Source organism: Branchiostoma belcheri, unplaced genomic scaffold (assembly GCF_001625305.1).
Source record: "Branchiostoma belcheri isolate BF01 breed outbred unplaced genomic scaffold, Haploidv18h27 scaffold135, whole genome shotgun sequence".
Lineage (NCBI taxonomy): Eukaryota > Metazoa > Chordata > Leptocardii > Amphioxiformes > Branchiostomatidae > Branchiostoma > Branchiostoma belcheri.
This window is the reverse complement of record NW_017802769.1, coordinates 334173-351699: the sequence shown is the minus strand read 5'-3', so window position 1 is coordinate 351699 and position 17527 is coordinate 334173. Positions and strand designations below refer to the sequence as shown.

Below are 17527 nucleotides of genomic sequence, written 5' to 3'. Positions count from 1 at the left end.
GGGGGGGTAGTGATTACGAATTACGTAAAATTTTCGCCGCCTATTACGAATTACGTTAAAGTCTCAGAGCTGATTACGACTTTACGATTTGCGGCTAATGTCCAATTACGAATTACGTTGATTTTTGCGGAGGCTGCCTACGAATTACGAAGTCTAAAACGGCCTGATTACGCCTTACGAAAAAGGGCTTGCAGGCCCTCTTCCAAGTCCGTCAGTCGAAAACCGTTCGTCGAAATCTCTCGCAAAATCTCATCTTCCGAGACTGGAAATCATTACACAGATAAGTGCTTAATGACACCCAAATCTTGTTGTTTCTCAGTCTTGACATAGGTTAGACTAATAATCGTTTCAATGTGTCAATGGTGGAGAATAGAGATGTCCCGTCTAATATGTTTTTCTCATTTTCTAAAATGATTTATAAATTTTCAACAATCATTACACAGATAAGTGCTTAATGACACCCAAATCTTGTTGTTTCTCAGTCTTGACATAGGTTAGGATAATAATCGTTTCAATGTGTCAATGGTGGAGAATAGAGATGTCCCGTCTAATATGTTTTTCTCATTTCTTAAAATGATAAGGATAAATCCTAAACATTGTCGTTTGCAGTGGTGCATTGTTGTACATATTAGGGCATATTACATATTAGAAAAAATACCAAAACTCGTGATTAGCCCAACACTTTAACAAAGACTTGTGCTAGCCCTTATTGTTTGGGTAATTAGGATGTGTTAGGTTTTATTCTACATTAGGTCTTATTCAACACATATTTTACTTGTTTCAAGTAAAACTTTTGTTCCAACACAAAAAATTCTCTCACCTAGAGCTTTCGACCAGTCACTCTGGTCTACCTCAGTAGACTGACCCAGTGAAGCTTGCCACGTGGCTTCTTTGAAGTGTGACGTTTACTGAGGAAGACCAGAGTGACTGGTCGAAAGCTCTAGGTGAGAGAATTTTTTGTGTTGGAACAAAAGTTTTAACTTGAAACATGTAACTACTACCAACACAGATGAACTTTCATGATAACATATGTTACTTGTTTGTAATATTTGCCATACATTGTGCCATGTGCAATTGTCGTGCAATAAAGTTATTCTTCATGTTCATCTCTTTACAGTGATCTACATTATCATTGGGCAGTGGGTAGCATATCTTTTATGAAATGATAACGTGTCCGTATTCCACAAGCTTGTTGTTTGGTGCTATACGGCTGCCTTCACATTGTGTGTACGAAAGATACCGACTGGTCCGTGGTTTAGATTTATACGTTGTGTATGAGGTACCCTGAGAACGTGACGTAACCCGTGTAGTCTCCCCACATGGAGGACCGCGCGTCCAGCTCCACCCAAACCTCGTCCCCAGGCTTCAGTAACAAGATGGCGCTGTTACTGCTGGAGAGGTGTTCTCCTAGCGACTTGTCGTACAGGCTGATGACGGGCTCCCCGTTCAGCATCAGCCTGCTCCAGTAGGCGGAGCCCTTCACGCTGGTGGTCATCCCGGAGAACGTGAACATGTAGTACCCCGGGATGGCGGGCGCGAACTTCCCGGTTTCCATGTCGTACGCCCTCCCCACGTTGACGTGGACGATGTTGTAAGTCACGATGGTGTTCTCCAGGGCGTTGAGGATCCGGTTGGACAGGGCGGCGGAGAACGCCACGAACGGCAGATCAGCCAGCCGGTTGTGCAGACTCAACACGCCGCCACAGCTGCAAGACTTCCCCGGTTCGCCCCTGTCACCTTTGAAACCCGTCTCTCCCTGCCCACCTGGCTGGCCGTATTCACCTGGTGCACCTGTTTTACCTGGTTTTCCTGGATCACCTTTCGTTCCTTTCATACCTGGCATACCTTCAGGACCAGGTGAGCCCGGGTAACCAGGTATTCCCTGCCCGCCCTCAAACCCCCTTTCACCAGGGAACCCCCTGTCGCCCTTCTCCCCCTTGTCTCCCGGCACCCCCCTAGACCCTGGCGGTCCTTGCAGAACGTACGACGATCCGTCCACGGTTGTGTAGACTGCTTCACCAGGCGGGCCCTGTCTCCCGGCATCGCCCTTCTGTCCTTTCTCTCCAGGCAGGCCGTTCTCGCCCGGCAGACCACGTACCCTGGTTACCGTAACCTCCGCAGGTTCGCCTTTGTCTCCCTTCTCCCCTGCCGTACCCCTCTGACCGGGTAGCCCGGGACGACCAGTCCCTCCCTGCCCTCCTTTCTCGCCCTTCTCTCCAGGTACTCCTGTGGCGCCGATTCTCCCCTCATCGCCCTTCTGCCCAGGCACGCCCGCACCTGCCCGCCCTGGGGTACCAGGTGGCCCGGGCGCACCTGCTGTTCCATGCGTGCCTTTATCCCCCTTTTCTCCGGGTAGTCCTCTCGAGCCAGGCGGTCCCGGTGTGACAAGTGACGACGTTCTGTTAGCCATTCCTCCTGGTTCCCCCTTCTGTCCCTTCACTCCAGGTGAGCCCGCACCTGGCGGGCCCTGCACACCTGCCTGTCCCGGCGCACCTGGCTGACCCGGGCCGCCTTTGCTCCCTCTCGCGCCCGGTCTACCTGGGAGACCCATCCATCCAGGTGACCCTTTCTCACCTGGAGGGCCTCTCGCTCCAGGGAATCCCCTCACACCTGGATCACCTGAGTCACCTGGAACACCTTTCCGGCCAGGTGGTCCGTGTACACCGTGCGATCCCTTCTGTCCCCTCTCACCTGGCGCGCCGACAGCACCTGGTTTTCCCGGAGCACCTGGAATGCCTATCGGGCCCACCAGTCCCATACTGCCGCGGTCCCCCTTCTCTCCCTTCACGCCAAGACGCCCTAGCGCTCCGGGCTCCCCTGCAACAAGCAAACAAACATGTAAACAAACAAAATTGATAACTTCAAAAAGTCTAGGCCGAACGATACTGCATCGTAGCTCGCCATTTCACCACGATGGTGTTCTGTTATTTTCCAACTTTTCGCCGCACTCTCTACGACTCTGTGTAGTTTGTCTCAATTATTATTTTTTAAATATTCTAACATGTAATCACAAGACGTGGTGGGGACACACTCAAGTCTTTTCAACTTATATTAATGCCGCCACAAAACAGGGGACAATACACTTACTCATTTTTTTACCTGAGCGAAGTGAGGAAAGTCTTGTTAAGTGCCTTTCCCAAGGGCACAGGATTTACAGTGGTATCTCAGTAATCGAATCAATTAACTCTGTGTTACCCTACTCTAGTGTTATCAAAGGAAATGTCCATCAAGCCTCTCATTTTATCCAATCGTTTCACGAGTTTCCACGTCTTCCAGGACACTCCTGGCGGACGCTAAATGAGTTTAAACCATATGCCTATCATTGCCCTTTAACGAGACAGCGTGCTACTAGTATAACATTACGTGAACTTCATGAAGACAACATTACAAGGACCTTTGTTTCACTTGACACTGTAAGGATTTTGGACACTGAACAAGACTATTTCCTGACAGGGGTGAAGGAGGCTATTTACATCAGGGCCCACCACCCTTAACTTTACCGCGACGGGGGCCGACATCGTCTACCAAATACCTTTGTCCCAGTGTTGACGTCACACTTAAAAAAAGCCACGTGACAAGTCTCACTGGGTCAGTCTACTGAGGAAGACCAGAGTGACTGGTCGAAAGCTCTAGGTGAGGGAATTTTTGTGTTGGACCAAAAGTTTTAACTTTAAACAACGTTACAGTTGAAGGATTGTTACGACATTTCGGCCTTTTTGGGGTGCCACAGAATGGAAGGTTTGTGCAGGTACATGAATTTCATCAGTGATAATGCAGCTAATAATTAGATTAATATTTCTTATGAAACTTTACAAACCATGTATCATTAGTTCTATATGCTCGTACATCTATAACTGCGTCAAGAAGCGAGAAGAAGTTCAAGATGTTAGACCGAAAACCCACAAATTACAGAAAAAGTGGGATCCTTTGTCTTCAAAAAAGAAGTCAAACCCAGTAGTTTTTACTAGTAGTTTCTTACTAGTTATCAGTTGTTCTATGTGTACTAATTGTCTGTTTTTATACCAAATGTTTCTTCTGTTCATGCAATTAGCCCTCGGGCATGAATTTGCAATTAAAGCTTTATATGTAAATAGTAGATCACATTAGTATGTATAGTTTAGGCCATGTTGATTTGATTATATGGATGACATCCGCGCGCGCATGAATTTTCGGCCGTTTCAAAAAAAAGTTTTCAACCATACTGTAAATCGTATAAAACAGTTGCAAAATGAGCAAAAATATACCATAAGTTACAAAAAAAAATTAATAAAAACTATACCAATGTCGTAGAATGCCAAAATCAAACGAAAAAAGACGAACTTGTAAAGAAATGAACTTGAAGACTAGATTATTCGCCAAACCATATTCTGTGCCATTTGCTCAACCCTCATGACCACGTAGATTTCATAATGAAAAGAACTTTTTTTTTTGCAAAACTTTTTTTTATTCGCACGCGCACATCAGTTTTGGGGCTCCCGGAGGATGTCATCCATATAATCAAATCAACATGGCCTTAAGTGTCATTGCAGTATCCTTTTCCTTGGCTATTCATGACCTGTACTTAGCTTGTTAGAGCACAAACGTACAATAAAGGTCTTTCATTCAATTGTCCTCAGATGCACCATGTACAACACGGAATGATTAAACCCCGTCCCAATGCTTCCCTGACCCCGCGAACTCCTATTCAACTGTGTTAAACCACAGAATAAATATACACCACTTTATGGTGTCACATGTTATGGCTTGTAGGTCGTAGCTTGAAGTATTTCAGACTTTTATACCGACAGTTCTTCTATCCCGAATCGTCAATCCATGGCAGGGCGTGTATTTATGTATCTTATCATACACGACTCAAGTCACCCTGATCCCTTTGATCCCTTTAATCCCACCTTACAACCTAGTTTTTAAGATAATCCGTCCCGCCTGTTTTTGACACTGTGGCGCGTATATGTACTCCGTAAGGCCACAGCAAGTAATTTTCATGGATGACATCAGCGCGCGCATTAATTTTCGCTTGATTTTGGGAAGAAAAAAAAAGAAATTTTGTTGCCTTCTGACAGTGGTCAACATGCCGAAAATGGGCAAAGATATCTGTTGCCATGCCGGAGACAAGAAAAGGCTCTGATTTAATGTTTTGTTTCCTACTTTGATGCAGTGATATATGTGATGCTGGCTGTGTATATGTGATGTTCCCACTGAATCAAAATCATTTGTACAATGATTGAGTCAACATTTTAAAATATAGGAACCTTGTATTTTTCGGCCCGCCTTGTTTTTTTCGCCCGCTCGCATTAGAATTGGAGTCTGCGGAGGATGTCATCCATAAAATGTACTTGCTGTGGCCTAAGGGTCAAGGAACCACCGTCTCCAGTATCGGATAGTATATCTAGTCAGTTAAAACTAAGCTGAAAAGCAGCACTCATTTCAGTAGCTTTGAGACATTTAGTACGTATGGTTTTTAGCAGGCGAAAAAATTATATAAAATTTATTGCAAATCCATGCCCGAGGGCTAATTGCAAGAACATGATAAAATAATAAACAGTAGAAATGATAATTAATATTGCTACCAATGCTACTTTTTATATGTTATTGTTGGGTTTGATGTCTTTTCTGTGTGCAGTGGAGGATGAAATTATGAAAGTACGAAGAAAATATAAGGCGTCACAGTGACAGACATTTTAGCAAACTTTCCGCAATATGTAAAGTAGTATCAAATGTGAGAAAATATTTTAGTAGACTTTACGACTTCGTACAGACTGCTGAAAGGCAAAATCCGCCTTTTCGTCCTCCTTTCAGTGTGCTTAAATACGACGTAAACATATTTTATATCTTTACGCTTCGTTTACAAATCCGTAAATATCCGCGTACTTCTGAACAGAACTACGAATTGTTACAAAATCACGCCAGAAACAGTAAGACTGAGTCGAATTTGTTTCGAGATATTTCTACTGAAGAAAGACCATAGGAAAGGCAGTTGGGTAAGAAAATGGCCATTCCTTACCTCTTAGCCCCATGTCCCCCTTCTGTCCAGGCGAGGCCACCACGGTAATGTTGGTACACGGTTTGGAACAAGTCCCCTCCTCTTCCGCCAAAACTACGCAACCGAGAAGATAAAGTATCACAACGAGTTCTATCGTCATTAGCCTGGCCATTTTGACGAGCGGAGCGGGTTACGCTAGGCGCTCAACTTGTCCTTGGGAAGAAAAAAAACATTTTCCGGGCCACATAAACCTTTTTCCCTGCGGCGTGCGCTATGTCTGGCACGCATTTGTTTGTATCAGAAGCGACTTCTTCTGCGGAGAGCCCGAGCTATAAACACAGAGTCTTCGGTTCCAAAGATTGTAACCAGATGGAAGTGAACTTGTGGGAATAACACATCAATTTTGCGAAGGCATTGGACAAGTTGTCATCGCTGTTCATGCTGCGCCACGGGAACATATTCACACCCGCCGCTGTGCCTGAATTTCAAACATAGAACACCCTCAGTGTGTTGGCACCCCGAGAAGATGGAACCAACGGTATAGATTCTCTCCAGCAATGGTCAAAGCGTGCGTGCGTGCACGGAATTAACCAAGAGGTCCCGGGTTCGATCCCCGGACATGCCACGATGACATGCCCTTGTCAAAGGCACTTTCTTCTCAGATGCACTTTCTTGGGAAGGACACTTTCCCGAGGGCACGACATTCAACATACACGACTCCCCTTACTTCATCAGGTGGAAATGAGTACCTAGATTCGGTTAGGGACGCCCCTCTGATTCGATGCTAAATGGAGGTCCCTTGTTTGGGGAAAGCCACACCCCACGCATGTTAAAGAACCTATCAAACTTTTCGAAAAAGAGTATAGAGGCCTGCCCCGGTGTACCATGACCCAAATTCTACAGTCACCGAAGTTAATGATTCACTACAAATCACCCAGAAAGGGGCCGACGCACCCCCGTCTCGTATTAGGCCCAAGATTAGCCCTTGATAATAGCTACGTGCTAGTTGGACAGCCAAAACTGTATCTGTATCTGTATAGCCGGTATAACCGCCTTTCGGCGTAACACACCAGCTTCGCGGGCACGCGGCGCGGCGGCAGCTAGCTACATTACACCGATCGACTTGTTACACCTAACCCTTGAACATCTAACTCTAAACATTGTTTATAGCTATCTAATGACAATGACCCTACTGTACTTGGTAACAGCGAGTTCCACTCTGCGATAGTTCTAGGAAAGAATGAATTCTTGAACACCTCAATCCTTGGTTGATAACTCTGGTACTTGAAGGCATGGCTATTTCTTGTTCTCTTCTGGGCTGGTATTAGGTACTTAGTAGTTGGGACGTCCAAAATGAATAAATAGATAAAACAAATTACTATTAGGGAGTATTAGCATGTTTGGGAGTCACGTAAACTATTCAGAACAATTGATGCTTGATTGTACATGACTGTCTTTTTGTATTACGAATCAAAATAGTCAAACGAATACAATAATAGCATTGTTACGTCCCACATGTGAACTTCGCATTTTTCTTTTGGCTTCAACGCAAGGAGGTTATAGGTTGAATGCTTCCCCCATCAGTAATCTCCTTGTTAGTTGTCGCTGAGAAGGGTCACTAAACTAGATATGTTTTTGTACTCATTCCAAGAGCTGTACGTGCTCTTGGCCGTTCCCGACCGGCTATGCTGTTCATGTTCATAGGCAAACCTGAGTATTGCCTCCATAGCGTGCCAAAAACTGGGGTTTTAGGGGGTCTTCATGGTCTTTGGGAGCTTTTATGTGCTATTTTCTGATTGCATATAGACAACATAGCCGGCCTGGCTGAATTATCCCCGTTTTTTAGATCTGGGCTGATCAGAAAACAGCCGAAGACCACCAAACCCCCAGTACTATAAGCCTGCTACGGAGGCTAAGCATTGTCCCTTGCAGTTCTCCCACAATCCGCTTGGGTTACTCTTTCAGTACTTCTACAATTGAAGGTTGAGATAGAAATGGAGCATTGTCAGGATTTTTGGCTGAGGCTGTTGACAGTACAAAAAAATGCACTATTGACAGGATGTCAATAATGCACTTATTGACAGGATGGTCCTGTCAATAATGCGAAATTTTCTGTTATTGACAGGATGATCCTGTCGATAGCCACTGACTCTAACAATTTTTCTATCCTGGCATCTGCTTGTACTAGATCAGCCATTGTTGACAAGTCCTATGCTTAGCTCATGACGCTATAGAGTGGCAAAATGCCTGGAAAAAAGCCTCCATAAAGCCTGGCAAAATGACCTGTACTAAATCATGATTTTTCACAGAAAAGAAGAAAATGACACAAATATATTCGTTCATAATTCGCAACTATATATATTCCAGAAATCCTTGTTTAGTGTTTACATACATCATTTACATTTATAACACACTGTTAAGCTTAGCATGAAAGTTCATCTGTGTTGGTACAAGTCATTATGAAATAAAGACTAAGCTTTAACTTCCAACACTTAGATTACAGAATTGAACAGAGACGGGGGGCGACACAAGTTATCTGGCAAGTATGACCCGCTACTACATTCCGTGAACAAGTTTGATGGAGTCAACCGAAAATTTGGGGTAAGTCCCAATTCTGTAATCTAAGTGTTAGAAGTTAAAGCTTAGTCTTTATTTCATAATAAACACTGTTAAGCTGGTGTGTTACGCCGAAGGCGGTTATACCGGCTATACAGATACAGATACTAGTGCCCGGAGTGTATACTTGCACATTACATGACGTCCACAGGATGCAATATTATAGAGGTACAACTTTTCTCATCTCTAAGTTTCTATTCGCAAAAATCGTTCAGTACCGAAATTATTCACATGATAACCTAGATTAGCCAGTTCATTTTTTAAAATCACCATAAATCTTGCTAAGGCAAGTAATTTTTATGGATGACATCAGCGCGCGCATTAATTTTCGCCTGATTTTGGAAAAAAAAACAATAAATTGTGTTGCCTTCTGACAGTGGTCAACATGCCTAAAATGAGCAAATGCTATGCCGGGAGGTGGATGGCAGATAACCACGAAGAGGGGAGACAAGAAAGGGCTCTGATTTAATGGTTTCTTTTTTACTTTGATGCAGTGATATGTGATGTTGGCTGTGTATATGTGATGTTCCTACTGAATCAAAACCATTTGTACAATGAAATTGAGTCAAAATTTTAAAATATAGGTTTCGCGCTCCAACAAAGGAGCGCGAAGGAGGCTAAGCAGGACAAGATAAACGGACGGACAGATGTTGGTTTTTCATACTAGCAACACCGTACCACACCATGGGTGACTATTTACGGAAAGATACACGTAGAGATTTGTGTTCATCGTAAGAATTCCAATAGTAAGGGCTGGTGGCAAAACTAATAAACTCCGCATGTGGTCCGGGGACCTCCTGATACCCTCACAGCTGCCGCTCTTGAGCGGGCGCCAAGTCCACGTACAACCGGTTACTTAAGGTTTAATGACCCGACTACAGGGGTGCCAGAGTATACAGTGCAATTTTACGGAATGCAGTGCAATTTTACGGAATACAGTGTAATTTTACGGAATACAGTGCAATTTTACGGAATACAGTGTAATTTTACGGAATACAGTGCAATTTTACGGAATACAGTGCACTTTTACGGAATACAGTGCACTTTTACGGAATACAGTGCAATCTTATTTATTAGTATACAGTTCAATTTTACGGAATACAGTGCAATCGTATTAGTATACAGTGCAATTTTACTACACTGTATACTAGTAAAATTGCACTGTATACTAATACGATTGCACTGTATTCCGTTTAATTACACTGTATACTAGTACTAATACGATTGTACTGTATTCCGCAAAATTGCACTGTCTGCTCATTATTTTTGCTAATTTTGTAAATTTTGTAGCTCAAACAAAGTAGAAGATGAAGTCCACTTTGTCGTTGATTGTAGTTTATATAGTAATGATAGAAATGACTTCTGATTGGTCAGGTCTTCTGCAGCTGGCTATATAATATTAAATGTAAGATAAACTTGTATATCCGGTCTCATGTATGCATTAGGCTTCATCATATTGGGCTTGATAAAAAAATAGACACCTTTTCTGATCGCGTCTTCAATAAAACAATAGTTTTTCTGCTTCTACCTTCTATTTCAAGCACATATGGTCTTCATTCCCTAACAACACAATCCACTTCGCTTGTAACAAACACCACATGATTTGTAAAAAGTATTGACAAGAGAACTTTACAAATTGATAGAAAAAACAATTAGTTGAACCCTTTTCAAGTTAAACATAAAACCAGATGCAGTGTTGTCCACTTAAACGTACACAACATACACAAAAAAGGAACTTAAGCCACAGCAAGTAATTTTAATGGATGACATCAGCGCGCGCATTAATTTTCGCCTGATTTTGGGGAAAAAAGCAAGAAATTTTGCTGCCTTCTGACAGTGGTCAACATGCCGAAAATGGGCAAAGATGTCATGCCAGTTGCCATGCCAGAAGGTGGATGGCAGATAACTATGAAGAGAGGAGACAAGAAAAGGGTCTGATTTAATGTTTTGTTTCTTACTTTGATGCAATGATATGTGATGCTGGCTGAGTATATGTGATGTTCCGACTGAATCAAAACCATTTTGATTTCGTACAATGATTGAATCAAAATTTTAAAATGTAAGAACGTTGTTTTTTCGGCCCGTCTTGTTTTTTTTCGCCCACTCGCATTAGATTTGGAGTCTGTGGATCGGGGGGGGGGGGAGGATGTTATCCATAAAATTTACTTGCTGTGGCCTTAGCTGGCGTGGTTAATCTATTAGAATTTTACGTCAAAGTCCAACATTATTTCCTCGTTTCATATATGGTGGATCAAGTACCCTGAGAACGAGACGTAACCTCCAGGGTCGCTCCACATGGAGGACCTCCCGTCCAGCTCCACCCACACCTCGTCCCCAGGCTGCAGCCGCAAGATGGCGCTGTTGCTACTCGACAGGTGGTCGCCGTTGGACTTGTCGTACAGACTGACTATCGACTCGCCGTTCTTCTTCAGCCGGCTCCAGTAGGCGGAGCCCTTCACGCTGGTGGTCATGCCGGTGAAGGTGAACATGTACAGCCCGCCAACGCGCGGCGTGAACTTCCCCGTTTTCTCGTCGTAAGCGTTTCCCTCGTTCGTGTGGACGATGTCGAACGTAACTATAGTGTTCTCGGGGGCGTTCAGGATCCGAACTCTCAAAGTGGCGGAGAACGCCACGATGGGTGCATCCCCCCGCCGGCCGGATTGGACAGGTACACCTGTACAGGACGACTCACACGGTTTACCTGCGTCGCCCTTGTCTCCCTTCTGTCCCGGGTGCCCATTTACACCTGGTGCACCTGTTTCACCTGGTCTGCCCCTGTCACCCTTGTCTCCTTTCACGGATGCTCCTCTCAAACCTGGCGTTCCTGGCTCACCTGGCGGCCCTGGCCTACCTGTATCACCTTTGTATCCCGGCTTTCCTTCCTCACCTGTTAGACCAGGTAACCCGGGATAACCTGTCTTCCCTTGGTGTCCTTTGCTACCTTTCTCCCCAGGTGGCCCCCGCGCACCTGCAAGCCCCTTCGTGCCGCGTGCACCTGTTCTACCTGCCTCTCCCTTTCTCCCGGGGTCACCTTTAGCACCCTTCTTCCCCGGCGAGCCGACACCTGGCCGGCCCTGCACACCTGGCTGTCCGGGGAGACCAGGTGATCCTCCCGCACCTGGTTTGCCAGGTGAGCCCTTCTCTCCTTTCCCTCCAGGTGTCGCCCTGTGTCCAGCCGACTCGGACTGGAGAAAAGACAACATCCTCGCGCTGATTTCACCTGGCTCTCCTTTGTCGCCCTTTACAGCTGTCAGTGCAGGTGATCCCGATCCACCTGCTTCTCCTGGCTCACCTTTCGCACCCTTCTCACCGCGTAAGCCCACACCTGACTTCCCTGGCGCACCAGGTACTCCGTTAACACCTGGATTACCAGGTGTACCTTTACTCCCCTTTTCTCCAGGTAAGCCCCTCAGACCAGGTGGGCCTGCTGCAAACGACAGTCCACTTGGTCCCGTTTTTCCGGTCTCACCTTTGCTACCCTTCTCGCCAGGTGAACCAGGTGCACCTGTCTGCCCAGGGTCACCTTGGTCTCCCTTCCACCCAGGTAGTCCTCTGACACCTGCCGGCCCAGGTGGTCCAGGTGAACCGTTGGCACCTGTTTGTCCCGTGTCACCTTTGTTTCCCTTTTCCCCGGGGAGTCCTGTGGAGCCAGGTGGGCCTGGCGTCAGAAAGGACAACGCCTTTGCGTTTGCTTGTCCTGGTTCTCCTTTGCTCCCTTTCTGTCCAGGTATGCCCGCAACTGAAGCACCTGGCGGTCCAGGTAAGCCTTGTGCTCCGTCCTCTCCCGTTTTCCCAGGTGTTCCAGGTGTCCCCGTGGCTCCTTTAGTTCCAGGCCATCCGGGCAAACCCTGAACACCGAGCTCTCCTTTCTCACCTTTCTCACCAGGTGAACCCAAATCACCTGGCGCTCCTTTAATTCCATTCTGACCAGGTGGTCCCTGCGCACCTGGCTGTCCCTGGCTACCAGGTGCACCGGTCGCGCCGTACCCCCCTGGCGGTCCCTGGTCGCCCTCCACGCCCTTCTGCCCGGGCGGGCCCGGGTCTCCCTTCTCGCCAGGCCGCCCGGCGGTGCCGGTTCTTCCCGGCGGGCCTGGAGGTCCGACCCCTCCCACCAGACCCATCCTGCCGCGCTCGCCCCTCACACCACGTGTCCCGCGGGGACCAGGCTCACCTGAGGTCAACAAAAAAGATGAAAAATATATTTTGATTTCAATTTATTATAAGAAATCGACATGACAGAATTGTGTCGAGTTTACAAATATACAAATATTCAGACATACTGTGCACATAACTACTTATGCTCTATACGTCAATGTTGCAAAACACAACACTGAACACAAACTGCTTGCGCACTCTACAGACTGAGGAAATACCGAAGTTTTGTTCTAACACTGTTAGGACATTGCTGGCGGTCTCTCCCCTTTTTCTGGCGTTGTAGGTTGGGAGTAAGTACAGGGAGAATTGCAAAAAGAAAGTCACGAGTAAGACTATGGTCACATGTCATTGAACTGAGAAAAAACACCAGTGGCAGACGAATATTTGTAGCCGGATTTACTGAAGAAACTTTAGAGCCGCGCATGGAACAGACTGCGAAGATCCATAAGGATTTGATTATATGGATGACATCCTCTGGGAACCCCAAAACTGATGCCAGCGTGCGAATAAAAAAAGTTTTGCCAAAAAAAGTTGCGTTCATTATGAAATCTACGTGGACATAAAGGTTGAACAAATGACACAGAGTATGCCATATACATGGTATAGCGAATAATCTACTCTTCAAATTCATTTCTTTACATCTCCGTCTTTTTTGATTTTGTCATTCTACGACATTGGTATCGTCTTCCAATCTTTTTGTTCAACTTATGGTATATATTTGCTTATTTTGCTATTGTTTTGTACGATTTGCAGTGTGGTTGAAAACTTTTTGTTGTTGTAAACGGCCGAAAATTCATGCGCGCGCGGATGTCATCCACACAATCAAATCAACATGGCCTAACTAGCCGATATCGCTTGGTCATGGTCGCTTTCTTTTCTATAAATAGTCACGAAAACTATTTTGGTGTTGAGCAGTCTTCGAGGGGGATTGTTATACCTAACATACCTTGCACACGACGTATTTGAAAGTTGCCTTTGAATAACTGGTAATAATGTAACTTTTTGTAACCTAAAACTTCCTAACTTTTCCCCCAAAAAACTATTTCAAGACGTTATAATTACGTTTGCTAATTTTGGAGACGACTTTGGCACATTGGGGCGTGAACTGTTTCCAAAGAATTCGGGGGTATGCGCACTGTGACCTGTGGGTTCAGTTCTGAGGAATTCTGTGAGAAGGAAGGTCACAGTGGTCAATGACCTCTGTCGTTCAAAGATAACCGTCATGACGTTGACACTGAACCCTAGATGATCATTTGTACTAGTATGTGACAGTGGGTCTATCATATCAAAGAATGCAGCAATTTGATACATTTGGCAAGTTCCTGGTCGTTCTCGATTCATCCTTAGGCCATGTTGATTTGATTATATGGATGACATTTTTGTAACGGAGTGGTTCAATGCAAGGCCTATACGACCACTTCTCGGCATTGAACTAGACATATGAGAGAAACATGGCTATGTCAAGAGATGGCGGTGAACGTTTGACTTGAAAGCCTGTAGATTGTAGGTTGGTGGGAAACACTTGTCAGGGAGGGAATTCCAAAGTTTGGCCGTACGGGGAAAGAAACTGTCACTGTAAAAAGATTTCGAACAAGGAATTTGGACATCCATGCGAGCATGAATTTTCGTACATTTCCAAAAAAAAGGTTTTCGACCATACTGTTAATCGTACAAAATGAGCGAAACGAATATATGTCGTTTGTTACAAAAGAAGTATTGGAAAACGATGCTAATGTCATAGACATAGAATGCCGAAATCAATTCAGGAAAAGAAGAAAATGTAAAGAAATGAAAATGAAGTCTGTGTGTTAAGTCATTTGTTCAACCTTTATGACCACATAGATTTCATAATGAAAATTAAGGAAACTTTTTTTGCCAAACTTTTTTTTATTCGCACGCTCGCGTCAGTTTGGGGTTCCCACAGGATGTCATCCATATACTCGTACATTTTTGTAATCAAATCAACATGGCCTTACAGATGAAAATTGGGTAGCCTGGGTGCGTTCCTTTATGTATACCGGGGCTTCCATACACACTTTCTAAAATATTTTAGGGAGCGAGTGTAGGAGCCCCAGTATACAAATAGGTGGGGTCGTGTGGCGGAGTGCTCGACTCGGAACCAAGAGGTCCCGGGTTCGAGTCCTCACATGTCACCGATCTTGTGCCCTTGGGAAAGGCACTTTACACGACTTTTCTCACTTAGCTCAGGTGAAAATGAGTATTGTATTGTCCCCTGTGTTGGTGGCGGCATTAATATAAGTTGAAAAAAACTTGAGTGTGCCGTCACCACGTCTTGTGATTACATGTTGGCATATGAAAAAACTAGGATGGTACCATGGCTATAGATCGGACGCCTCCAATCCTGGTTTAGCTTATTATGTTTACCGAAGGAAAACATATTGTTTTTACTCAGTTTCTTCCTCCTCTTCTGTTCCAAACACTAACCTCTGACCTGGCCAATGACATGATTTGTTGACGTCTGTCACCATGGTGACTGGTGTTGGGTTACATAATGTTGCAATTTCATGGTCTGCTCTACTCCTGTCACCATATACTCGTAGTAAATGTATGTGAATGTGTTTGAGTAAGAATTAACAGGGCAGACCATGTCCGAAGGTAAATATTATGCATTTGCTTTGCAAATGTTACTTATCTAGTTTGGTCTACATCTCGTCCTACGGTTCAATGTCCGTATTTAGAGCTTTCTGTTACAGACGAATGTTAACGAATAGCAGGTGTACGGCATGTCAATGGTACAAATGCAACGCTTCTGTTGCCGGTTACCGAGATCTTTTGAAGCATCGTCTGTGATTCCTCACTTGCAAGGAAACGCAAATTTTCGCCGTTCTAGAGACGCTGTCCGCTCGGTGGGGATGCAGCCTGAATTTTCAGGACATTCAGTGCAGTGGCGATGCACTAGCCTCTAGCAGGCTTCGGCAGGCGGCTGGAAAGAGTAGAAATGGGCCAAATAGAGACATAACATGCCAGGGGAGTTTTTCTGCTGGGAGAGAATATTTTTCGGGTGCGGTAAAATGTTCTCTCCCAGCAGCGAGTAACTCCCCTTGCATGTTATCTGTCTATTTGGCCTCCCGAAGCCTGCTAGAGGCTAGCGATGCACACCTTCAAGCAAAATGACAGACAGTGTAGAAATATGATTCTGTCACTTGTCTTCTGCCATTTCACAACAAATCTTCCATTTTTTCGAATTCACCGGCAACTATCGTTCACAGGTGTCTTTTCTACAAACATCGTGATAACGGAACTGTCTTCGTTACATTAAAAAGACAACAACTTTGTATGCAGCTGAAATCGTCGTGTCGACTTTGGAACGTTAACCAGCTGAGAAACTTAACCGTGGATCGCTAATCTCCAAGCAGATCCATTTCGCTGGCAAAAAAGACAGTATCAAATTGGCCAGGCAGTATCCATTAGCCAGAGAAGGTTGGTGGGGGGTAGCGACAAAAAAAAACAACAACTTGTTTTTGTCAACAGCCATATATAAAAAGCTAAAGATCATTTCCCCACAACCTCTGCTTGGAGAGTAGTAGATCGCTAGAGAGGAGGCGAGGGCTATCAACCGCCTCGTACGATGAAACTACGCCGCTTTGAGTTTTCAACGACGGGAAACGGTAGTCTACACCAGGCTTCTTTTGCAGGCTGAATAAATCGTAGAAATCGGACTAAAAAGGGTATTAGTTGACAAGAGAAGCGCCGGCCATCGACGATCCAATGATTGGCCTGCACGAAAGTTGGATCGTCGATGGCCGGCTACATTTTCTGGTCAATTAATTACTCTCCAAGCAGAGGTTGATGGTTGAAGATCGTTTGCTTTTTATATATGGCCCGTTTTTTGTCGCTACCACCATATATAAAAAGCAAACAATCTTCCACTATCAACCTCTGCTTGGAGAGTACAATTAATACCTTTTTAGGCTGATTTCTACGATTTATTCAGTCTGCAAAAGAAGTCTGGTGGAGACTAGTGAAAGGGGTAGTGAAGCTAGCCTCCACCAGGCCTTTCTACGGGAATACGGATCGTAGAATTCGGCAAAAAAGAGAATCAAATTGGCCAAGGGAGTCCGGCCGCGGGGAGGTACTAGTAGTTTCGTTCCCTGCGCGGCGTAGTCAAACCCTACAAGGCGGCCAAACTCCCCCGGCAAATATTCTCCTACATATAGCCAGCGTAGTTAGTCTGGTAGAGACTATAGTGAAGCCATCAACCGATATGACATAGCCAAAAAAACTTAACCCTACCTTTTGGACCAACGTCCCCCTTGGTCCCAGGTTCAGCCACCACAGTGATGTTTGTGCATGACTTGGAGCACGTTCCCTCCTCCGCAACTTCACGTGATGCCAAAACGACCCACCGACAACAGAGAAGGGAAAACAAAGCGACATACATCAGTGCCAACTTTGCCACGTTTTCGGCCATTGTCACAACACAGTGAGACTGAATATGTGTCATCGGATACAGTGAAACGCTCCAACTCGGTTTGGCAGAGCAACAACATATCCTTGGAGTTGGATCACACAAGTGAGTTATTTGGCTTGTGCTTGGAGCGCGTGTACGTGGTAGGATGCTGGTTTGGTTCTCCGTGCCCGCTGGAATTCATTTGTCCGTGTCAGGTTCGAAAGGCTACAGCAAGTAAATTTTATGGATGACATCTCCAAATCTAATGCGAGCGGGCGAAAAAACAAGGCAGGCCAACAAAGAAACAAGATTCCTACATGTTCAAATTTTGATATCATAAACCTGGTTAATCAAGAAATGATACA

General features: G+C 45.1%; 2 protein-coding genes across 2 annotated transcripts; both read right to left on the bottom strand.

Annotated features, from left to right (window-relative positions):
• Nucleotides 1-1261: 1261 nt before the first annotated feature.
• On the bottom strand, nt 1262-6152 carry LOC109464252 (collagen alpha-1(VIII) chain-like). The gene is made up of 2 exons (XM_019761187.1): nt 6002-6152; nt 1262-2817 (listed from the first exon to the last, which is right to left on the bottom strand). Exons 1-2 carry the CDS (start codon nt 6150-6152, stop codon nt 1262-1264), a joined length of 1707 nt encoding a protein of 568 aa, XP_019616746.1.
• Nucleotides 6153-10833: 4681 nt separating this feature from the next.
• Nucleotides 10834-17263, bottom strand: LOC109464251 (collagen alpha-5(IV) chain-like). The gene is made up of 2 exons (XM_019761186.1): nt 17006-17263; nt 10834-12767 (listed from the first exon to the last, which is right to left on the bottom strand). Exons 1-2 carry the CDS (start codon nt 17214-17216, stop codon nt 10834-10836), a joined length of 2145 nt encoding a protein of 714 aa, XP_019616745.1. The 5' UTR covers nt 17217-17263.
• Between the last annotated feature and the right edge of the window lie 264 nt (nt 17264-17527).

Coding starts and splice junctions, on each gene's coding strand:
- LOC109464252 (XM_019761187.1), bottom strand. CDS start 6,152: ATGGCCAGGCTAATGACGATAGAACTCGTTGTGATACTTTATCTTCTC. Junction 2,818..6,001: donor GGGGGACATGGGGCTAAGAG/GTAAGGAATGGC, acceptor TGCTTGTTGCAG/GGGAGCCCGGAGCGCTAGGG.
- LOC109464251 (XM_019761186.1), bottom strand. CDS start 17,216: ATGACACATATTCAGTCTCACTGTGTTGTGACAATGGCCGAAAACGTG. Junction 12,768..17,005: donor GGGGGACGTTGGTCCAAAAG/GTAGGGTTAAGT, acceptor TGTTGACCTCAG/GTGAGCCTGGTCCCCGCGGG.